The sequence below is a fragment of the Leopardus geoffroyi genome, chromosome C1 (assembly GCF_018350155.1).
Source record: "Leopardus geoffroyi isolate Oge1 chromosome C1, O.geoffroyi_Oge1_pat1.0, whole genome shotgun sequence".
NCBI lineage: Eukaryota > Metazoa > Chordata > Mammalia > Carnivora > Felidae > Leopardus > Leopardus geoffroyi.
The window spans coordinates 13,302,725-13,323,182 of NC_059328.1; the positions used below are offsets into that span (position 1 = coordinate 13,302,725).

General features: G+C 57.4%; 1 protein-coding gene and 1 long non-coding RNA gene across 2 annotated transcripts; one reads left to right on the forward strand and one right to left on the reverse strand.

Moving 5' to 3' along the window:
* Positions 1–977: 977 nt before the first annotated feature.
* LOC123597279 lies at positions 978–16,763 on the reverse strand. The gene is made up of 4 exons (XR_006712059.1): positions 16,646–16,763; positions 14,807–14,946; positions 1,749–1,855; positions 978–1,236 (listed from the first exon to the last, which is right to left on the reverse strand). It is a non-coding gene; the product is annotated as an uncharacterized LOC123597279 (long non-coding RNA).
* Positions 16,764–16,770: 7 nt separating this feature from the next.
* On the forward strand, positions 16,771–19,426 carry KLHDC7A (kelch domain containing 7A). Its single transcript, XM_045475844.1, has one exon. The coding sequence runs from the start codon at positions 16,780–16,782 to the stop codon at positions 19,150–19,152; it is 2,373 nt and encodes a 790-aa protein (XP_045331800.1). The 5' UTR covers positions 16,771–16,779; the 3' UTR covers positions 19,153–19,426.
* The last annotated feature ends 1,032 nt before the right edge of the window (positions 19,427–20,458 follow it).

Sequence of the window (20,458 nt, forward strand, 5' to 3'; positions counted from 1 at the left end):
CGTTCCCGCCTGCATAAGTTATACTGTTTCCTCAGGACCTTGGCACATCCCTCTAAGTCAGAAACTCCGTGTCCAAGAATAAGACATGTCAAGTGAGAGGGGCCAGGCTTGGAACCCAGGCCCTCAGGCTGCCGAGACTGAACCCTACACCACTACACCCGTGGCCTCCCTCCTCTCTTCTGCCCTCCTGCGGCGCCATGGATCCCGCCTCCAGGGCATGTCCCTTGGGTGTATAAATATCTGGTGAAGGTCTGTTTCCCCCGGACCGTGAACCAGCTCCACGCAGGCTGGGCTGAGGCGTGTTTCGCTCACACGACACCCCTGATGCCCAGCACTTAGCACTCAGTACACATTTATGAACGAAGGGGTGAATGTCTGCCTGCCTCCGCTACATACGCGGTCCCCAGACCCAGGGACCATGTCTTCATCTCTGCATCCCCGGTGCTCAGCCAAGCGCCCAGCCCTGGAAGTCACCAGCGCGCTCACTGAATTGAAACTGACCGATTTCCAGCACGTTCACCAGCCAGGCTACCTCACGCACCCACTGGCATGTGAGTAGGACGACTACTACCCCCAAACACCCCCGCCTGTTCGTGCCTCCACGCCTTGTTCCTTCTGTTCCTTCTTCCCAGGACGTCTTTCCTCTTTGTCCATCGGCTGGAAACCTCTTCACAGCCTTCAAGGCCTGGCATAAACAAGCCCCCTCCACCCTCCTCTTGGGGCAGATTTTGGGCTCTCTCCTCCGCAGGCCCACAGCAGGTGCATCCCAAGGTTGCGCCTTACAGGACGGTCTTGAGATTTTGTTTTTTCCTCCTAAACCGCGAGTCTCCTGAGGGCAGAGTCTGTCTTACTGTCTTATTCATTTATTTTTTTTAATGTTTTTATTTATTTTGGGGAGACCGCAAACAGGGGAGGGGCAGAGAGAGGGAGACAGAGGATCCAAAGCAGGCTCTGCACTGACAGCAGTGAGCCCGATGTTGGGCTCGAACTCACGAACTGCGAGATCATCACCCGAGCCGAAGTCTGATGTTCGGCCGACTGAACCACCCAGGTGCCCTGCCTTATTCATTTCTAACCCCGACCCGGGGGCCCTTCCCAGAGAACGTGTGATGCATGAGGTGAATAGATGAACAGTGATTCGGGCTGACCAGCCCTTTGTGCCCTCCTCCGTGGCCGGCATGCGTCTCAGGTTCTAAGGCCTAGGGTTCTCAGGGGGCGAGTGCTGTTGGTTCCGGTCTACGGAGCGGGAAACAGAGAACAGAGAGGTCAAGTTGCTTGTCCAAGAGTAAAAGAGAAATCCATCAGCCTTGAGTGGCTGCTGGTGGGAGGGGAGCTGGGAGGCGCCACGGTCGTCCCTCCCTCCCTCTGCACAGAGCTGCCTGGGCTCCCCAGCCTCTGTTCCAGAACGCACGACGGGCTATGGGGTGCACGGCACCCCGAGAGCAGCCCCGAGGAAGAACACTGCTCCCCATACATTCCTGGGCACCAAAGCCCGCCTCTGTTGGCGACAACCAGCAAATCCCAGGGCGTGCAGGGGTAAAGCCCGTGCTCGGGCAGGAATTTGGAGCAGCTGAGAGGGCAGGAGGAGGGCTCTCTGGGAAGCCTAGGTGGCAGGTCACGATCTGTCCTCATGGGGATGCCAAGTCCCACAGAGCTCCCCATCCTGGGTGTATTTACAGGCCCAGGTGGTGAGGGACGAGGGCCGGTAGCCCAGTTTCCAGAATCTAAGCGGGTTCAGGACAACCTACCTTTGCTGCCGGATGGGGCGGGGCCGGGCCACGCAGGGACCGCGCGGGTACGAAGACAGCAGTTGGCCTGGGCAAGCTGAGTGTCTCTTTCACTAGAGAAAATGAGCCTGGGACAAAGGGACACAGAAAACGGGGACAAACAAAACGTGAGCAGCTTTGCCCGGGGGCTCCCTTGACTCTCAGACCCCCCACGACTCCCTTCCACCGTCGGTGCCAGGCAGAGCGGGTGCCACGCAAGGTCGGGTGCCTCTGCGAGGTGGGGGCTGCTTGCAGAGAGACGGGGGCCCCAGGCCTCCCGCACTTGACATTTCTCTGCACCTCCCGCCTTCACGTCCTCACGCTGCTGTCCCGCACCACGGAGGACAAAGTGGCTTTAACAACACGAATGTATGATCCTACAGTCCTGGAGGTCAGCGGGCCGACACGAGTCTCACGGGGCCAAAGTCAAGATGTCAGCGGGGGCACCAGGGAGATTCTGCTTTCTTGCGTTTTTCTAGATTTGAGACGCCGCCCACACTGCTTGGCTGGTGGCCCCTTCCTCCACGTGCAGAGCTCACAGTGGCCAGCCGGGTCTCTCTCGAGCCTCGTTATTGTGACACTGACCTTCCCGCCTCCCTCGTCCGCTTCTAAGGGCCCTTGCCATCACCTTGAGCCCCACCCCCCAGAAAATCCCGGGTAATCTCTCTACTTTAAGGTGAGCCGGTCCACAATTTTTATTGCATCATCTGCAGACCTAACCTAACGGTCACAAGTTCCAGGGTTTAGGATGGGGACGTCTTTGGGGGGCCCTTACTCTGCTAGCACACCTGTCACCCAGAGGCAGCCACGACCTGGGGGGCACCTCCTGGGTGGCAGGCAGCTTCACACAGTCATTTCCTTCCTTCCTCCCAACAGCCCCAGGAGGTCAAGGGTATCACCCCTCTTTCCCGAGGAAGCGACCATGGGAGAGCCAGGCCACCTGTGACTGGTGGGGGCCTGGGGCACTTCTGACTTCTTTCATTAAAAAAAGCTTTAAGGGGCGCCTGGGTGGCTCAGTCGGTTAAGTGTCCGACTCCTGATTTCTGCTCAGGTCATGATCTCCCGGTTCATGAGTTCGAGCCCCACATCGGGCTCTGCATGGATGGTGTGGAGCCTGTTTGGGATTCTCTCTCTCTCCCTCTTTCCGCCCCTCCCCTGCTCATGCTCTCTCTCTCTCAAAATAAATAAATAAAACCTAAAAAAAAAAGCTTTAAAAGCCATGTTTTATGGCTGCACTGGTATAGGCATGATAGGCATGAATCTAACCAGGATGGATTATATTCTTCTCTTATTTCTGATTTAAAAAAGAAATTTAGGGGCGCCTGGGTGGCTCAGTCGGTTAAGCTTCTGGCTTCGGCTCAGGTCATGATCTCGCGGTCCGTGGGTTCGAGCCCCGCGTCGGGCTCTGTGCTGACAGCTCGGAGCCTGGAGCCTGCTTCAGATTCTGTGTCTCCCTCTCTCTCTCTGAGCCATCCCCGTTCACGCTCTCTCTGTCTCTGTCTCAAAAATAAGTGAACGTTAAAAAAAAATTAAAAACGAAATGAAAACATTTCATGGGCCCCTAAGAGTGCCGTGGGCTCTCAGCACTGTGTCCACGGTGCCAGATGGAGAAGTAGACCTTGGAGACTGGCAAAGGGATGCCCACGGGCACATGGCCAGGAGGGGGCAGAGCCAGGGGTCACGCCTGGGGCTCCCCTGACTCCAAGACAGGGCTCACTTCTCCAATTAGCCCACCACTCCATTAGTATCCAAACGACTCCGAGACATCGGACTCAGAGCCACACGAACACTTAAGATTATTTGGCCAGAGGCTCTCATTTTAGGGAGATCTGTGTGCCCAGAGAGGGATTACAACGTTCTCAGGGACACACAGCAAGTCAGTGCTGGAGCCAGGATGAGGTCCTGGTCTCCCGACTGTCCACCAGGGGCTCGTCCCTATCCCTCTCTTTCTTCCGTGTGCCAACCGCTCTGACCTGAGAAGGAGCCCAGCACCTCCCCCACCCTACACGCACACACTCATACACATAAGCAGAGCCCTCTCTCTGTGGTCACGCACGCAATGCCAGTGTAAACCTTGGCCACTGCTGTGTCGACTGCTCTTTATGTTGTGACCCGGTTAGGAACCACCCAATGTACTCATGTCACACATGGGGAAACTGAGGCCGGGCCAGGAGGGGTCTGACCCAAAGCCACTCTGCAGATTACCAGGAGCGCCAGCACTCTAGCCCAGTTCCCCAATCCCGTGCTGTCTGCCCTGCGGCCACCTCGCCCACACATATTCTCTGCAGTTTATCACAGATGTCAGGCTCCAGCCTGAGGGCCCCCCTCTGCCCTCACCCAGCCCACAGGGGCAACAGAAGACCGTGCGACCAGAAGGTTCTGCAAGAGCAGTTGCCAAGTCCTCAGCGTCCAGACTTGGCACAGGGGCTGCCTCCGGCTCAGACCCAGAACAAGAAAAACCAGTTCCAGGAGGCCACCTTCCTGCCCTGACTTTTACGCCGGCATTGGTTGGTTGCCCAGGCTGGGGGCACTGGGCTGAGCCTGGGGTTCAGGCTGCACGCTGCAGGGTGGCAACGCCCCCGGCCAGAGACCTCTGGTTTCCCGCTGCACGTCATTGGTCCCCTCTGAGCCTCAGTTTCCCCACCTAGGCATGACATTCTGTACCTGCCTCTCAGGGTTGCTGTTGCCCTGGATGGGTGCATGGCACTTGGTGAAAGCAAGGTCAATGTCATGACTTTCATTGTAAGCATTAATGACAGTTATTGTGATATATGAAGGAGCCAGTGCTTAAGCTGGATCCTGAAGGCTGGGCGGTACGGTGGGGCTGGCAAAGGACCAGCACAGCTCCCTAGGGTAGGGCCAGGAGCCAAGGCCAAGGCCAGAGAGGAAGCAAAGACTGGGGCCCCAACTAGAGACCCCTGGCGGCACCCAGCATCTCAGATCTTTCGCCTGCTGTCTCTGCAGGTTCCCACTGGGAGAATGTACCTTCAAGATCTCGGTCACAGGGGAGAATTTCCAACTTCCCACCCATGTTGCAGATGGGAAAACCGAGACCCAGAGAACAGGAGTTACCTCCCCAAGGACACACGACTATTTTACAACGCCAGGACTCGTACCCAGCGCCACCTGACTTTTGAAGGAAACGATTGATCACAATCCTTCCACTCGGCTCTCCTAGGAACGGTTTTTTTTCTTGTCCTCTGTTTTACTTCCAAGCCTTATCTGCCATCTAACTCAACACAACTGACTTGTCCCTGTAGCCTCGAGAATAGCTCAGGGACAGCACGGATTGCGGGGCTCAGAGATGGCAGCCGGCTCCAGTCCCCTGTGTCACTCCTGTCACCCTGACGTAGCCCCAGCTCTGGCCACGATCATCCCAGCCCAGCCGCTCATTCCTACCTCAGAGCCTTTGCCCAGCTCTTCTAACCCCACCCTCCACCCCCCAGAATGCCTTCCTTGGGCAATTACTTTGCGAAGCCACATCCCCTCCTTCCAGATTCAGCCCCTTCCGGCCGTCCCTGATGGTTCTTGGCCCTGAAGATACCAGCTCATCGCCCCTCGGTATTTAAACAAATTAAAGGCTCAATCGGCTGTACTCATTTGCTCTTGTCCACGCGGTGACTTGTCTCTTCTCATTTATTCATTTGTGTATTCAACAGGTGTTTATGGAGGACCGACTATGAGCCAGATACTCCCCACACGCACAGCCTGCCCTCCAGATGCGAACCCTCTCGTGGAGAGGGAGTCCCACGGGACCTCACTGCACTTGTTAGGTGCTGAGCGTCGCTGGGGGTTGAGCAGGGGCCTTTGTCTTTGGGGGCCTTCCCAGCCAGGCACCTTGCCAGCTAGGAAAGGGTCTCTCCCATCGCTGCCAGTACTTCTTAGACACAAGGATGCTGGAGGTCCCTGAGCCATCTTGCACCCCCCGGGTGGCCACCGGGTTCGGTGGACCGCAATCCCAGCTCTGCCACCTTTGAGCCGAGAGATTTGGACAGGGTCCCCTCCCTTGGGGGCCTCAGTTCCTCTTTTGTGAAATAGCTCTAGGGGCTCCTAGCTCACTGGTTTGCTGTGGGATGGGGGCAGCATCCTGCGAGCGCCCGGGGCGGGGGAGGGACAGTTGCAAGGGGCGGGGTCCCTGAGCTCACCTCGGTGCAAAAGCAATGGCACTGGCGCATGGGTCCCCTCTGCGTGGATTTGGGGGTGTCGCCTCCCTTTGTGCGGTCTCTGTGTAGCACGAGAGGGTCTGACCGTGGGCATCCAAGGTCCCTTTCAGCTCTGGGAGGCTCTGATGACCGGCAAAGCGAGCCTGCTGCGTAGAAACCGTGGGCTTCGAGGCTCTGCCCTGAGAGATTTGTGCTTCGTCTGTCCCCCCTGGGCTCTCGGGCAGCACTGGACATGGAAACAACGCCTCTGAAGAGGGAGAATGAAAGAAGCAGCCTTCACCTGTCGCCAGGCTAGAGGAACATGAAGCGAAACCATTCGGCAAACAGCCCCACCGCCTTGCATCACGGAGCCCGGGGTACGGGGCTGGGACACAGTCTTTAAATTATAGCACCTGGGAAATTAGAACTCAGAACAGAAAAGAACCGTGCCCCTGGGAAGCAGGGGAGGGAGGGACAGAAACAAGGGGGTCACACGCGGGGGACATGACAAGGAGACACGATTTATGCTCTCCCTTCCCCAAACTGGAAATATCCCCTCTCCTCCTCCTCCCGGTTCCTAGTGACTGCTGATGCAGGGGACCCCACACCCTGCATTATTTGGAATCTTCTAGTCAAGGGATGTCCTTCTTTGGTTCAGTCTATCTTGCGTTAAGTTCCAGAACGCATGTGCTCGCCAAGTCATTCTCACCCAGATGGAGACTAATGCTGGCCACTTCCACATCCCATGCGCTTTCAAGCTCTTAGAACAATTCTTCCACCTCGTGCTATTAATTACAGTCCCCGGCCTCAGGGCCTTTGCACTGTGGGTCCTTTGCTTCAACTGTCCTTTCCCTACCTTGCTTACCTGTCAAATCCCTCAAGACTCAAGCTCTGGGAAGCCCTCCTCCCCCAAAGCCCTGGCTCTTTCCTCCTTGTTTCCATAGTAGCTGAGCATTTGCTCTGCTGTGATCCTTCCCCACTAGTGTGTTTCTGGAGGGCCCGGCTGGGCCTAAAAGGGCAGAGGGCAGGATATGTGTAGGTGTGAGGCTGCGTGTGCCAGGTGGGTAGGTTTGAGCCTCTTTGGTGGAACACGGGGGCTGCCTATGCCACAGGGCTGTGCAAAGACTCAATGATGGAGAATATGGCTGGCACATAGCAGGTGCTCAGTGAAGCGGTTTGTCATCCATTTGTCTCTCCCTCCCCAGAGCCAGGCCCAGGTCTGGCCCCTAGCACCCTATGGATGCTTGGGGCATGGCCTCCAGCCCCTGGCTCTGGTTTTCCTGGCTGCTGGGGCTGCATTCTCCCCTCCCCCCTCCCTCTGGGGCTTGGCTGGGACCCTCTCTCCACCTTCGGCACCAGGGCGGCTGTCTCTTTTCAGAGCATTGATTTGCAATCAGCCCCAACAGCTCTAATGGGCCAGCGAGGCCCCTGGCTGCGCTGAGTTAGCTCCATTTAGAGGCTCAGAGCTGTGGAACACAAACCTGTCCTGCCTCTCGAGGTCTGGCATCAGCTCTCTGGTGTCTGGGAGAGACGAGAGTCAGCTGGGGACCCAGGGCTGCCGAGGCTCCTCTCCCACAGCCCCTCCCTGCCAACTCAGGGCTCAGCCACGCCCCCGCCAGGCCCCCAGCCCCTCCAACCCCACTCTCTGCTGAACCTGCATGGGCTGGAGGGGGTCTCTGCTTCTCTCCTTCCTGGTGCTCTCTTGAGAAGAGCACAGGATGTTGGGGCCCAAAGAAAAGCTGGTCCTCAGTGCACCTGAACTCACTGATGACCGTGACAATGTATATAGTAGCAGGTTTTATTGGTCCCATTTTACAAATAAAGAAATTGAGCTCAGAGGTCATACAGCAGTGCTTTCTAAACTTATCTGACCAGGAAGCCTTTTTCTTTCTTTCTTTCTTTCTTTCTTTCTTTCTTTCTTTCTTTCTTTCTTTCTTTCTTTCTTTCTTTCTTTTTCTTTCTCTCTTTCTTTTTCTTTCTTTCTTTTTTTTTTTCTTTCTTTCTTTTTCTTTCTTTCTTTCTTTCTTCTTTCTTTCTTTCTTTCTTTCTTCTTCTTTCTTTCTTTTTCTTTCTTTCTTTCTCTTTCTTTCTTTCTTTCCTTCTTTCTTTTCTTTTCTTTCTTTCTTTCTCTCTCTGTTTCTTCCTTTTCTTTCTTTCTTCTTTCTTTCTTTCCTTCCTTTTTTCTTTCTTTCTTTTCTTTTTCTTTTCTTTCTTTCTTTCTTTCTCTCTGTTTCTTCCTTTTCTTTCTTCTTTCTTTCTTTCTTTCTCTCTTTTTCTTTCTTTCTTTCTCTTTCTCTCTTTCTTTTTCTTTCTTTCTTTCTTTCTTTCTTTCTTTTTTTTTCTTTCTTTCTTTTTTTTCTTTCTTTCTTTCTTTCTTTCTTTCTTTCTTCTTTCTTTCTTTCTTTCTTTCTTTCTTTCTTTCTTTCTTTCTTTCTCTTTCTTTCTTTCTTTCCTTCTTTCTTTTCTTTTCTTTCTTTCTTTCTCTCTCTGTTTCTTCCTTTTCTTTCTTTCTTTCTTCTTTCTTTCTTTCCTTCCTTTTTTCTTTCTTTCTTTTTTTCTTTCTTTTTCTTTTCTTTCTTTCTTTCTCTCTGTTTCTTCCTTTTCTTTCTTCTTTCTTTCTTTCTTTCTTTCTTCTTTCTTTCTCTCTCTTTTTCTCCTTCTTTCTTTCTTTTCATGGAATAACCCAAAGCACACATTTCAAAACATACCATCTTGAGCTGGCTTATTTCTTATCCCAAAAACCAATCCAATGTATCCTTTTTAAAGCTCAGTATGCATCTTCCCCTAATGCAGGGATTTCTTAACAAGGACTCCCAGGGCAGACGTTCCAGAATTTGCATGTGAAATAGTACATGTATATGCATTTTTCTAACAGGGTCTCTAACTTCCCGGGGATCCTCACAGGGACATGGGAGACCCAGAAAGAGTAAAGAACCACGCCCTGGCTGCAGTCCCTGTAGAGAAGGCCCAGTTTTGATCTGGGGTTTTGTGGAAGTGAACAGAACAGCAGAGATGTGGGAAAGAAGGCTGTGAGTGGGGGAAATGGCCCGTGCGACAGCAGGGACGAGGGGACAGTAAACGGATGAGCTTGGCTGGAGCAGAACGGGTGTTTGGGAACAGTGGCAAATGAGGTTGGGCCGTCAAAGGGACCTTGGAGAACTGGCCAAGGCATTTAGATTTGATAGGGGAGGCCATGGGGAGCCACAGGACATCCTGGAGCCTGCAGGTGGCAGCACAGGAAGGGGGCTGCAGAAGAGGTGGTAGAGAGTTGGGGGGGCAGTGGGAGCCACGAGCTGCTAGGATGGGGCTCCAGGGACAGCCTGACTCAGGGAGCTCGCCGTTCCGGGAAGGGCACGCAGGGCCGGCGACTGTCAGGAGTACCACGGGAGGAGGAGGGGCAGGAGAGCAAGGCAAGACAGCCCGGCTGGAAGCAAGGCCTTAGACAGAAAGCTTGCTGGTTGGGTCCTCAGGTCCGTCATTTCCTAGCTGTATGGCTCTGGGCAAGTAACCTAACCCTTCTGAGTCTCCTCGTCAAAAGGGATAACTCCACCTGCTCGGTAAGGTTGTGGAAATTGACTTAGATGAGAAACGGTCTCTGGAGCATTTCAGGCAAGACACGCTTCCAGCCCTCGACCATGATGGGTTCTCTTCTGACCCATCAATATAGTCTATAGACACTTACCAACCCCTGCCACGCACCTGCACCAGGTGCCCTCCTAGGCATCCTAAGGTGTTTCTGACAATAACCCCATAGGCAGAGGGCATCACGCCCATTTGAGAGAGAAGAAAACTGAGGCACAGAGATTTCGACAATCAGAGTCCGTGGTGATGTCTATTAAGGTTATTGTGAGAACTCAGAGGTCAGAGGGTCCGTGACGAAGGTGTGACCTCTCTCTGACCCAGGGTGGGAGAAGCCACACTCCCTTGAGGGGATTCAAGGTCATACAGCTGGGATTGTGGGTGGGCGGGGTACTATCCAAGCATTTACAGTGCTTCCTGTAGGGATCGGGCTCACAGGAGGATTCTGACTTTTTGAGGCTGGGGCGGGGCCTGCTATCCTGTTCCATAACAAGGGTTTCTGGAAAATGGCTTTGGGGTAAAACAGATTCAGCCTCAGGCAAGACACTGAGCCTCAGTTTCCTCCCCTCTAGGATGGGTCTTGCCCCCCACTGCAGGGCTGGTGCAAAATGGAAGGAGATGGGGCCCACAACCTCGGCAGAGCCCAGGGCCTGACACAGAGTGGGTGCCCCCAAGTAACGGCTATTATTACTTCTATTACTGGCCCTGGGCCCTCTGTGAAAGTTCTACCCTGAATGCAGGCGGCGGGTACGCCTCATACTTAACCCTCAGGACGCTCCCTCTGCCTCCACTCACCCCACCCCAGAGCAAGAATCAGGATGCACTCTGCCATCTCAAACAGCACCCAGGAATCGTTTCACGTTCAATTTCCCCATCAAATTCACAGGCACGTATCACATGCCATTATTCTACTTCCTAATGGTCTATGCAGTGGAATCGTAAGTAGGACATTTCTTCATGCCCTTGGCATTCCCGACTCTTTGAAACTCCCTTTCCAGGCCTGATCTCCTTTCTGGTGACTGCAGCACGACACATGATGGCCAAAATCCGGGCAGCACCCAGCCCCGGCCTCTGCTGGTCCCAGAACGTAAAGGAACAACAGTGACGCATCTTCTTGGAAAGCAGTGCTAGCCTCCCTTGGGTTTCTGTGGGGGTCAACCGTGGCAGTAGACAGCAGGGGAGGCTGGATGGGTGCAGGGCCAAGGTCAAAGAGAATACTGACCTGAGTCCCGTCTCCGTACTGCTCACAAGGTGTGGGGCCTGGGGGCAAGATCACCTCCCCTCTTGGGAGCTTCAGTGCCCTCATCTATAGGAAAAGGTGATGGGGGGGGGGGGGCGGGGGGTTGGGACTTGGTCGGTTGAGCATCTGACTCTTGATTTAGCTCAGGTCATGATCTCAGGGTCCTGGGATCGAGTCCCACATCAGGCTCCACACTGAGCATGCAGCCTGCTTAAGATTCTCTCTCTGTCAAATAAAAAATAAAATAAAATAAAATAAAATAAAAATGACAATACCAGCCACACAGAATGGCAGAATCAGAAGTATTGGTCACAGACTGTGCCTGTAACACCCATGACAACTATTTGTCGAGGTCATGTGAGTAAAAGGCTTGACGGAAGGTGCTGGAAGGGTGAACTGGCACTTGAGACTCAGCAGGTGGTATTCACTACGGTGGGTCCACCAGGGTCCCTGTGTGGCCTCGCCTTTGCTGTCTCAGATTCCTGACGGGGGTGGTGTCCCCAGTCCCGTAATGTGCCAGGATCACCCTCCACGGAGCCGAACAGGGGCCCGGGGGCGGCGGGGCCCCGGGAAATATTCAATATTTTACTGCCTGGGAAGGTGCGGCAGCGCCCTAGCGGAGTGGGGCGAGGTTGGCAGACCCTTGCAATGCTCAGCATTAACTTCTAGTTCATAAATGGCAGAGAGGACAGAGGGGGTCCTGGGGGGGTGGCAGGCAGGCTGGTGGGGCTGGGGAAGTTCCTGTTCCCCGATGAGAATGGAAATATTTCAGCATTGAACAACCAGCGTGGACGTGGTGACGCCCAGCGGCTGAGGGCACAGCGTGGGGACCTTGAGCGTGACGGAGCCCATCGGAGGTCAAGGAGAGTTTGTCGAGGAAAGGCCCCTGGGGTAAGCGTAAGGAACAACCACCGGACCACCAGATTCTTACTGCGCACCCTCAGGATGAGTGGGAATTTGTCCTGGGCCTCCTCGTCCACAGCCCAGGCTCAGTCAGATGCCCCGTGTTCTAGCCCCCGCTAGACAGATGGGCCCTCGTTAGGCCTTGGCCTCCTCACCAGTCAGACCAGGATCCTTTTTTTTTTTTTTTTTTAATTTTTTTGACATTTATTTATTTTTTAGAGACAGAGAGAGATAGAGCATGAGTGGGGAAGAGCAGAGAGAGAGAGAGGGAGACACAGAATCTGTAGCAGGCTCCAGGCTCTGAGCTGTCAGCACAGAGCCCAACGTGGGGCTCGAACTCATGGACCATAATAAGATCATGACCTGAGCCGAGGTCAGAAGCTCAACCGACTGAGCCACCCAGGCACCCCCAGACCAGGATCCTTTTATCGCTGACACTTCTGGACTCACAAGTCTACCCTCTCCCTCACGTGTGTGTGCAGGTGCATTTGCATGCATGTACGTGCCCACAGGCACCTGTGGGTGTGTGCCTGCGCGGAGGTGCGTGTGGAAAGGGCCACACCCCTCCCCGTCTCCCGAGGTGCCTGCACCCACCTCCTCCCAGCCTGGGGCTCCCCCTCAGGGCCTCACCTACCGCACCCCTCCCTGGAGTCAGCCTCCACCTCGGAAAACACAGACCAGGGGAGGCACCGGCAGCACGGAAGTCAAAGCCAGTCACTGGAAGATGGGCCTGTTTATTTGCATGGCACGCGTTTATCTCTGACTGTTCCACCCCCCCACCCCCCACGAGCGAACCCCAGAGTTGTCAATTGGTCCTGCCGTCGCGAGAGGCCAGATTGGCGGTGCGCACATTCACAGAAGCCCAATATAGACTTCCAATTATCTTTTAATTTCCCTCCTGTCTTCATTTGTTCCTTTCACTTTTCTCCAAACAGACTCGGTGCGGGGAGGGGAGAGAGAGCTGTAATTGATGGAGTTTGAAGCCAGCTCGCGGGAGCGTGGTGTTCGCCCGCAGGGCGCGATGAGACCTCGGGACAAAGCGGACCGCTCTCTCCCCACCGCCCTGCAGGGCCTCTTAGAGGCCCCAAGCCCTTGTTCTTCTGTCTTCCGGTCTTCTGACTCTCTGCAATAACTACATCCTCTTATTTTCTGTAGTCCTGCAGCTGAGGCCCTGCTGAGCGGAGGGTGAACTCCTAGAGGCGGCAAAGGGCTCCCGGAGGCACCTTTCGTGTGCAAACGAACCGGCCCAGGACTCAGCCACAACACCTCCTTTATCAGACTCTCGCCAGGCTCGCGTGCACCGGGGCCATACTCCCCTGTCCCGATTACCCCAGGGCCAGGTATGAGGCAAATAAAGACGGCCCGCGGCCCCCTGACATTATTCACACGGTCTCGTCCACTCCTTCCCTTGAAAACCACAGTGACGCTCCTACTCTGTCCTCTTGCTCCGCCTGCCTCCTTGCTGAGCCTGGTGCCTCCCCACGTGGCCCTGCATGGTGTGGGCTGGGGGACCCTCTTGGGGACCGTGAGTAGCAAGTGTCTTTTCTGCGGCACGTGTCTCCCAGAATGGACAGCAGGAAGCCTCATTTACTGCACCGAGGCTCCTCTGTGCTCTGCTGTTGCACAGGTCTTACTTACTGCTGCCCTCAAACAGGGGAAAGTCGCAGGAAATGCCACGCCAGGAGTCAAATCAGTGCCACCTGACACCCCGCCCATGCACACACGGCCTGCACCTGCCCGACACCCCAGCCTGGAAGTCTCTGTGCACCATCACGGCTGTCGTAACCCTGTACCCTCAGACCTGCTACTTCTCTCCCCTCGGCCTTCCCTGTTCTGGCCACCTCCAGGCTCTAGGCCATCCTGGTGCGCTCTCCCACGGAAATGCTGGCGACGAGCACCGTCACACCCCACTCTCTCCCTGTTCAGCATCTTCTTCCCGAGCCAGCAGTCCGCCAAGGTCCCCCGGGGCCAAGGGCGTCTCTGTAACCTATGTCACTGCACCAGCTCGAAGCCTGGTACACGGTGAGTACCTGGTGAGTATTTGTTCCATCAGTCAGTCTACAACCCCCCCCCCCCCGCCCCCCGCCTCCTTTATCAATACTCAAGGCTAGATACCTTTTTCTGGAATACTTTTTTTTTTTAATGTGTATTTATTTTTGAGAGAGAGAGAGAGAGAGCAGGGGAGGGGCAGAGAGAGAGAGGGAGACACAGAATCTGAAGCAGGCTCCAGGCTCTGAGCTGTCAGCACAGAGCCCGACGCGGGGCTTGAACCCACAAACTGCAGGATCATGACCTGAGCCGAAGTAGGACGCTTAGCCAGCTGAGCCACCCAGGCGCCCCTCTGGAATACTCTTTGGACCTCTATTCTGATGCCCCTGGCCCCAGCCTCCCTGGCTGTCCCCTGGCCCGTTGTACTTTGTCAACGAGTCGCCTCATTAATTTTGCTCCACGATATGCTGTGGCTTAATCATACCTCAGGTACACATTCCATCTCACAGGTAAGGATATAAGTCCTCTCAGGGCGGGGACTGTGTCTCCTGCTCCCAGCGGCTCCCTAGCTATCCTCCTGCCACCCTAGAGGACTGCTTTGACCACCCCCAGTGCCCGGGAGCAAGTTTCCAAAGGGAGAGAGTGGTTGTCTGACTCCAAGGGTTTAAGCTGAAGCCACACAGAGAGTGCTCCCGTGTGGTGGAGACTTTATCGGGTGGGAGGCAGCATGCCAAAGGGGCTGACACCCAGCTCACTCAGTGGCATCTGAGAGGACAATGCCAGGTCACAGTATTGTCACCAAAGGGGCAGGCCATCAGTGGTCCCTTCTCCAACGGTAGGAGAGCCCCAAGGCTGCCCCTGCTACTGAAATGGCAGCTGGGCCAGCAGGGGACCCCAAAGTCCTGGATTCACCGCCAGACAAATCACTTTTATTACCCTTTATACCTGGTCCTTCCCTTCCCAGAGGGAGACGAATGAACCGTGCAGCTAGACAGACCCAGTTTTAACTCAAGACTCTGCCGCTCGCAATCTACGTGACATGGGCACATCCCTCTGAGGCTCAGTTTCCTCACCTGTAGAACGAGGGTGATGATTGCACTTTCCCGTCCAGATTCCCCGGGGGAGACGAAATGGCTTTGCTTGTGCCGAGCACCCAGGGCCCGAGCACCCCGTGTTCTGTTACTCACCCTGATGAAACAAGTGGCTCACACAAAGAAGAATTCTCTGCAGCCAAGCGGCAAAGCTGAGTTACTTTCCGTTCCTAGCCCCGCAGAGGCCTCCTGAGATGATTGCCAAAACTGGGGACTTCCTGGGAGGTCCCCCAAACCTGCCAAATCAGAAAGTCTGGGGAGTATAGCTTGGAAATGTGCATTTCTGAATTTTTTTGAGGCTTATTTTTGAGAGACAGAGAGAGAGAGAGAGAGAGAGCGTGAGCAGGGGAGGGGCAGAGAGAGAGGGAGACACAGAATCCGAAGCAGGCTCCAGGCTCTGAGCTGTCAGCACAGAACCCCATGTGGGGCTCGAACTTGGAATGGCAAGATTGTGACCTGAACCGAAGTCAGACACTGAACTGACTGAGCCACCCAGGCGCCCCAGAAAAGTGCATTCCCGACGAGCACCCCAGTGGCTCCCATGCCTGTGACGTTCAGAATCACGATTTTGACAGCGAGGGAGAGAAAGCGGGTCCCTGCTGCTGGTCACCGGTGGAACCGCCCGCGGAGCCTGACTCCTGGGGAACCACACCTGGTGGGTGAACTCAGGTAGGTAAAACTCTGGACTCTGGAAAGAGGGATACAAGTCCCTACTTACAAGCCAATTGACCTGATCTTAGAGCTGCCATAAAATGGAGGGGGGGGGGGGGGGGGGACAAGTGCATCGCTCCCAAACGGTGTGGGCATTGGAGGAGACTCTTCCTGACTGCCCACCTCCGTTCTCTCCGTGGCACGCTGGCAGGTGTCCACGACTGTGCCCGGCCCGTACGGGTCAGCGGAACAGGGTGCACTTTGACCCACGGCCTGTGTGATAAAGGCCAAAGGCGACACGCAGAAGAACAAGAGACCTAAAGAAAGGAAAGACGACCTCAGAGTAAGGCATGTGAGGCACGGCCTTGGACCCGACTCCGAAGGGCTGGAGGGGTGAGGACCCGTGAGGATGAAGGAGGCCGTCCTGAGCCCCAGCCAGGAGCCTGGCGCTCGAGGCAGCGGACAGATGAGCTTGAAGGGTAAGTTTATTTACTTATTTTGAGGGAGACTGAGACAGCACAAGTGGGGCAGGAGCGGAGGGCGATGGAGAGAAACAGGATCTCAAGCAGGCTCCGCACCGTCAGCATGGATCCCGACTCAGGGCTCCAGCTCCCAAAACTGTGAGATCACGACCTGAGCTGAAACCAAGAGCCGGACGCTTAACGGACTGAGCCGCCCAGGCGCCCCTTTTCTCATCTGTTAACCTGGGACCCACAGCACCGGTGAGGACCTCGGCCCCTCACCTGTTTTCAAGCGCAAGGATGTGCCCTTGATCGTTAGATCAAGGTTACTTGCCTCGATCTGCCTCGATCTAACGAACACCCTGTACCTTCCCCATCTGCTCTCAGGAAGGCCCAGACGGAGGGCGGAGGCATTCAAAGCCAGATCAGGTGGCTTGGCCGCAGTCCCTGGCCCAGCCTTCTCTGCTGCTAACTGCGGGCCTCCCCGCGGGGACAAGCAGACCCCAACGGGAAGGAAACCAGTGGGGAGGATCTCGTGCCACACCTGCCGTGGCTCCACCTGTCTCACAACCCACCACACCCAACACTCCTAGCCCTACATACAATAACCAACCCCGGGCGCTTCCGGGCATCAGGTGACTGTTTGGTCAAGAGCTTCCTCCCTATTTGTGTACTCCTAACATCTTCCAGCTGCTGCGGGCTCGGGTGGCCGATCACAAGCTCAGGCCCCGGGGCACAACCCCCACCCCCGCCCCCAGGGAAAGCGGCGAAGGATCCGCCAGCCCCGAGCCCCAGTGGCCACCCGCTGCCCGCTCAAGGTTACCTTGCTTCAACTCCTCCAGTGGCCGGCCGGAGCCAGCCCAGAGCCCCCTCTGGGTCAGCCCAGCTCCCGCAGGAACCAGGACAATCATTAATCGGATTCTTGACATTCTTTGGCCCCAGGTCGGCTTGGGAAACATGCTCCCCGGAAGAGGAGGAGCAGAGTCCCAGGACTGGCATTTGGACATGCAGCTGGCAGGCAAGGTGGTGCTGTCGGCCGCCGCGCTGCTCCTGGTGACCGCAGCCTACAGGCTGTACAGGTTGAGGCCCGCCCGGGCCCCGCTGGGGGACAGGAACTCCAAGGCCGAGGAGAAGGCCGAGGGCTCCGGGCAGCCGGCGGACCCGGGGGCTGTTCCTGGGGCACCACACCGGGCTCTGAGACGCCGGAGGGGAAGCAAGGGGGCCGGAGCGCCGCTGGGCTGTGACCGGGAAAGTCAGGGGGGCTCCCGAGTCCTGGCAACAGGACGCTCTCCCGAAGACGCAGAAGCCCAAGAGGCTCGGGAGCACGAGAAGAAGGGCGCTGGTGTGGAAGCGGGTGGGCAGGGCCTCGTCTCTGAGCTGGCACCTCCTCGCTGCAGTGGCCAGGAAGCCGGAACAGCTGTTGGCGGTAAGCCCGAGCCGCCCCACCACCCCACCGTGGGCGATGAATTCCAAAGCTCCCCACTTGGCCTCGCTGCGGCAGAGGGGAGCAGGGTGGGCAGGGCGCCCACTCCATGGCGGGACGGCGGACCCCCGGGACAGCCAGGGCTCCGGGAGCAGGAGTCCCCCGCCACGAGCCTGATGGCCCACACGGAAGGCGAGAGTGACACGAACAGGAGCTGGGTCTTTCCTCGCAACAGGGGGGTCCACGGGGAAGAGGCCGGGGCCCTCCAGGCGGCCGTGGACATGGGCCTGACCCTGCACCAGCGGGAGGGAGCCGCCAGTGCCTCCTATACCTACTCGTCTGTGTCCCGGGTTCGCGTGGAGGAGAGCTTCATTCCTGAGAAGGTGGAGGGGATGGGGCCCAGGCTGAAGGGCAAGGTGTACGATTACTATGTCGAGTCCACTTCCTGGGCCACCTCCAAGGGCCGGCTGGCCCCCAGGACAGCCGCCCCGGCTGAGGCTCCACTCCCCGTGCCCCTGCCAGGCGCCCCGGGAACAGAGGCCGCTTCAGGAGACCGGGAAGGTGGAGCCGAAACGCCCACCTCCTCCCAGCCGGGGCCGTCGCCCCCCACGCAAGGCTTCGGCAGGAAGGAGAGCCTCGTCCGGATCATGGAGAACCCGGAGCTCCAGCTCCAGCTCGAGGGCTTTGGGGCCCCCGCTCCGTCCTGCCCAGACCAGAGCGCCCCGCCTGGCCACCCCCTTCCCCAGGCTTCTCTTGGGTCCAGCTCGGCCGGAAGCAGCCGCGAGGCCCACGTGCAGCTCGTGGCGGGGACCAACTTCTTCCACCTCCCGCCGGCCCCCGGCTCAGCGCCAGACGTGCACGTGGATCTGGGCAACTGCTACCAGGTGCTGACCTTGGCCAAGAAGCAGAAGCTGGAGGCGCTGAAGGAAGCCGCCTACAAGGTGATGAGCGACAACTACCTCCAGGTCCTGCGCAGCCCGGACATCTACGGGTGCCTGAGCGGGACAGAGCGGGAGCTGATCCTCCGGCGCCGCCTGCGGGGCCGCGAGCGCCTGGTGGTGGCGGACGTGTGCCCCCAGGAGGGCTCCGGCCGTCTCTGCTGCTACGACGAGGCGCAGGACGCCTGGCACCCGCTGGCCCGCCTGCCCCCCGAGGCGGTGTCCCGAGGCTGTGCCCTCTGCAGCCTCTTCAATTACCTCTTCGTGGCGTCCGGTTGCCGGGGGCCCGGGCACGAGCCCTCCAACCGCGTCTTCTGCTACAACCCGCTGACCGGCATCTGGAGCGAGGTGTGCCCGCTGAACCAGGCCCGGCCGCACTGCCGGCTGGTGGCCCTGGACGGCCACCTGTACGCCATCGGCGGCGAGTGCCTGAACACGGTGGAACGCTATGACCCGCGCCTGGACCGCTGGACCTTTGCGCCGCCGCTCCCCAGCGACTCCTTCGCCCTGGCGCACACGGCCACGGCGTGCGCGGGCGACGTCTACGTCACGGGCGGCACCCTGCGCTACGTGCTGCTTCGCTTCTCGGCCCGCGAGCAGCGCTGGCGGGCCGGCCCCACGGGGGGCGGCAAGGACCGCACGGCCGAGATGGTGGCCGTCAACGGCTTCCTCTACCGTTTTGATCTCGACCGCCGCCTGGGCATCAGCGTCCACCGCTGCAGCGCCAGCGCCCGCCTCTGGTACGAGTGCGCCACCTACCGCACCCCGTACCCGGACGCCTTCCAGTGCGCCCCGGTGGGCGACCTCATCTACTGCGTGGGGCGCTGGCGCTCGCTCTGCTTCCTGGCCGACCACATCTCGCCCAGGTTTGTGCCCAAGGAGCCACGGAGCTTCCCCTCCCCGCGGGGCACCCTCCTGCCCGCCGTCCTGACCCTGCCCGTCCCCGACGCGCCTCAGACCAGGGTCTAGCTACCCACACCCCCACCCCCACCCCCACTCCCGCTGGACTTCTGCTGCCAAACTGGGAAGCAAAAAGCACCCCTGCCCGCCACTCCGTGAGCCATCTCTGGGCGAGCAGGCAGCTCGGGAATTCCGCCCGCGCGACGTGAATGCTAACCCTACCCCCTCCGCTGGCCGGGGCCTCGGATGCGTCTTTGCTGTCCGCGGGGTGCGCAGGCGCCGTGTGAAAATAGAACCAGGGCCCGGCGTTGCTGAGGGCAGCACCGTGTGCGGGGATGAGTGTTACCTTGCTTCAAATCTGAATTCCTGGGGGAAGGGGTATCAGGACCCCGCCAAAGTCCAGGGGCACAGCCTTACTGCAACCACAGTTCAGGTGCCAGCGGACCCCCAATGACTCCTTCGGCCGACCCCGCTGGAGGTGGGCCAGCCCTCCATAAGCCACTAGGCTCCCCTCCTAAACACAGCCCCTACCTCTAGGGTTCCCAGAAGCACCTGGAACGCTCAAGGAAGGTGCTTCTGGCTGTGCCGGGAGCCCCGGGGAGCCCCAGGGGTCCCAGCCAGAGGAGAGATGGTTGGAGAAGTACGACAGCTGTAGTCGGAGCTGACCGTGAACTCTTGGCCGCAAAGCAAATTGACCATTGCCCACTTCTCATTACCTAGGATTCTGGTATACTCGAAGGAGGAGAAACCTCCAGTTAGCAGCCACTTGAAAACCTTGTACTGGTCTGCTAAGAACACCAGTGATTGCCACATATGGGGTCTCAGAAGAGGGAGGAGAAGATGTGATCTGAGGGCCACCGTCCTCCCGGGCCCCTGCTTCGGCCCGTCGCTGGCTGGCCGCTGACTCCCTCCCCAGATCTCAGAGCCTGCACAAGACTTCATCCAATCAACACAGCCCTGACATCAGGGGTGGGGGGTGGGGGGGGAGAGAAGTCACTCCCAGGCACCCCTGCAGGGCTGGGGAGGGACAATGGCACAATTTGCTCTCCCTGTGCCATGTGATCACCTGGTGTGCCCGGTTAGATAGGAGACTCGGGAGGGGCCGGTCCGTGATGGAGCTGAGGAACCAGAAAATGCTAGTGGGGCATCAGGACACTGGGATCTCCTCCCACATCAGGGGTGGTAAATTTGAAAACAGCAGAGACCCTCCAACCTCAGGAAGTTGCCCGTTCCTCCTGGAGGGAAGAGAGAGAGACTGGTCCAATCTATTGCCACAGCCCTGTTCCCTGGATGAGGATGATGCATGCACAGACAGAGGCGGGTGATGCTCTCTGTGCCATCTGGGAGCCAGGGCAGCTGGGACCACTTCTAAAGT

Excerpts from the sequence above, each read along its gene's own strand:
- KLHDC7A (XM_045475844.1), top strand. The coding sequence starts at position 16,780 with ATGCTCCCCGGAAGAGGAGGAGCAGAGTCCCAGGACTGGCATTTGGAC.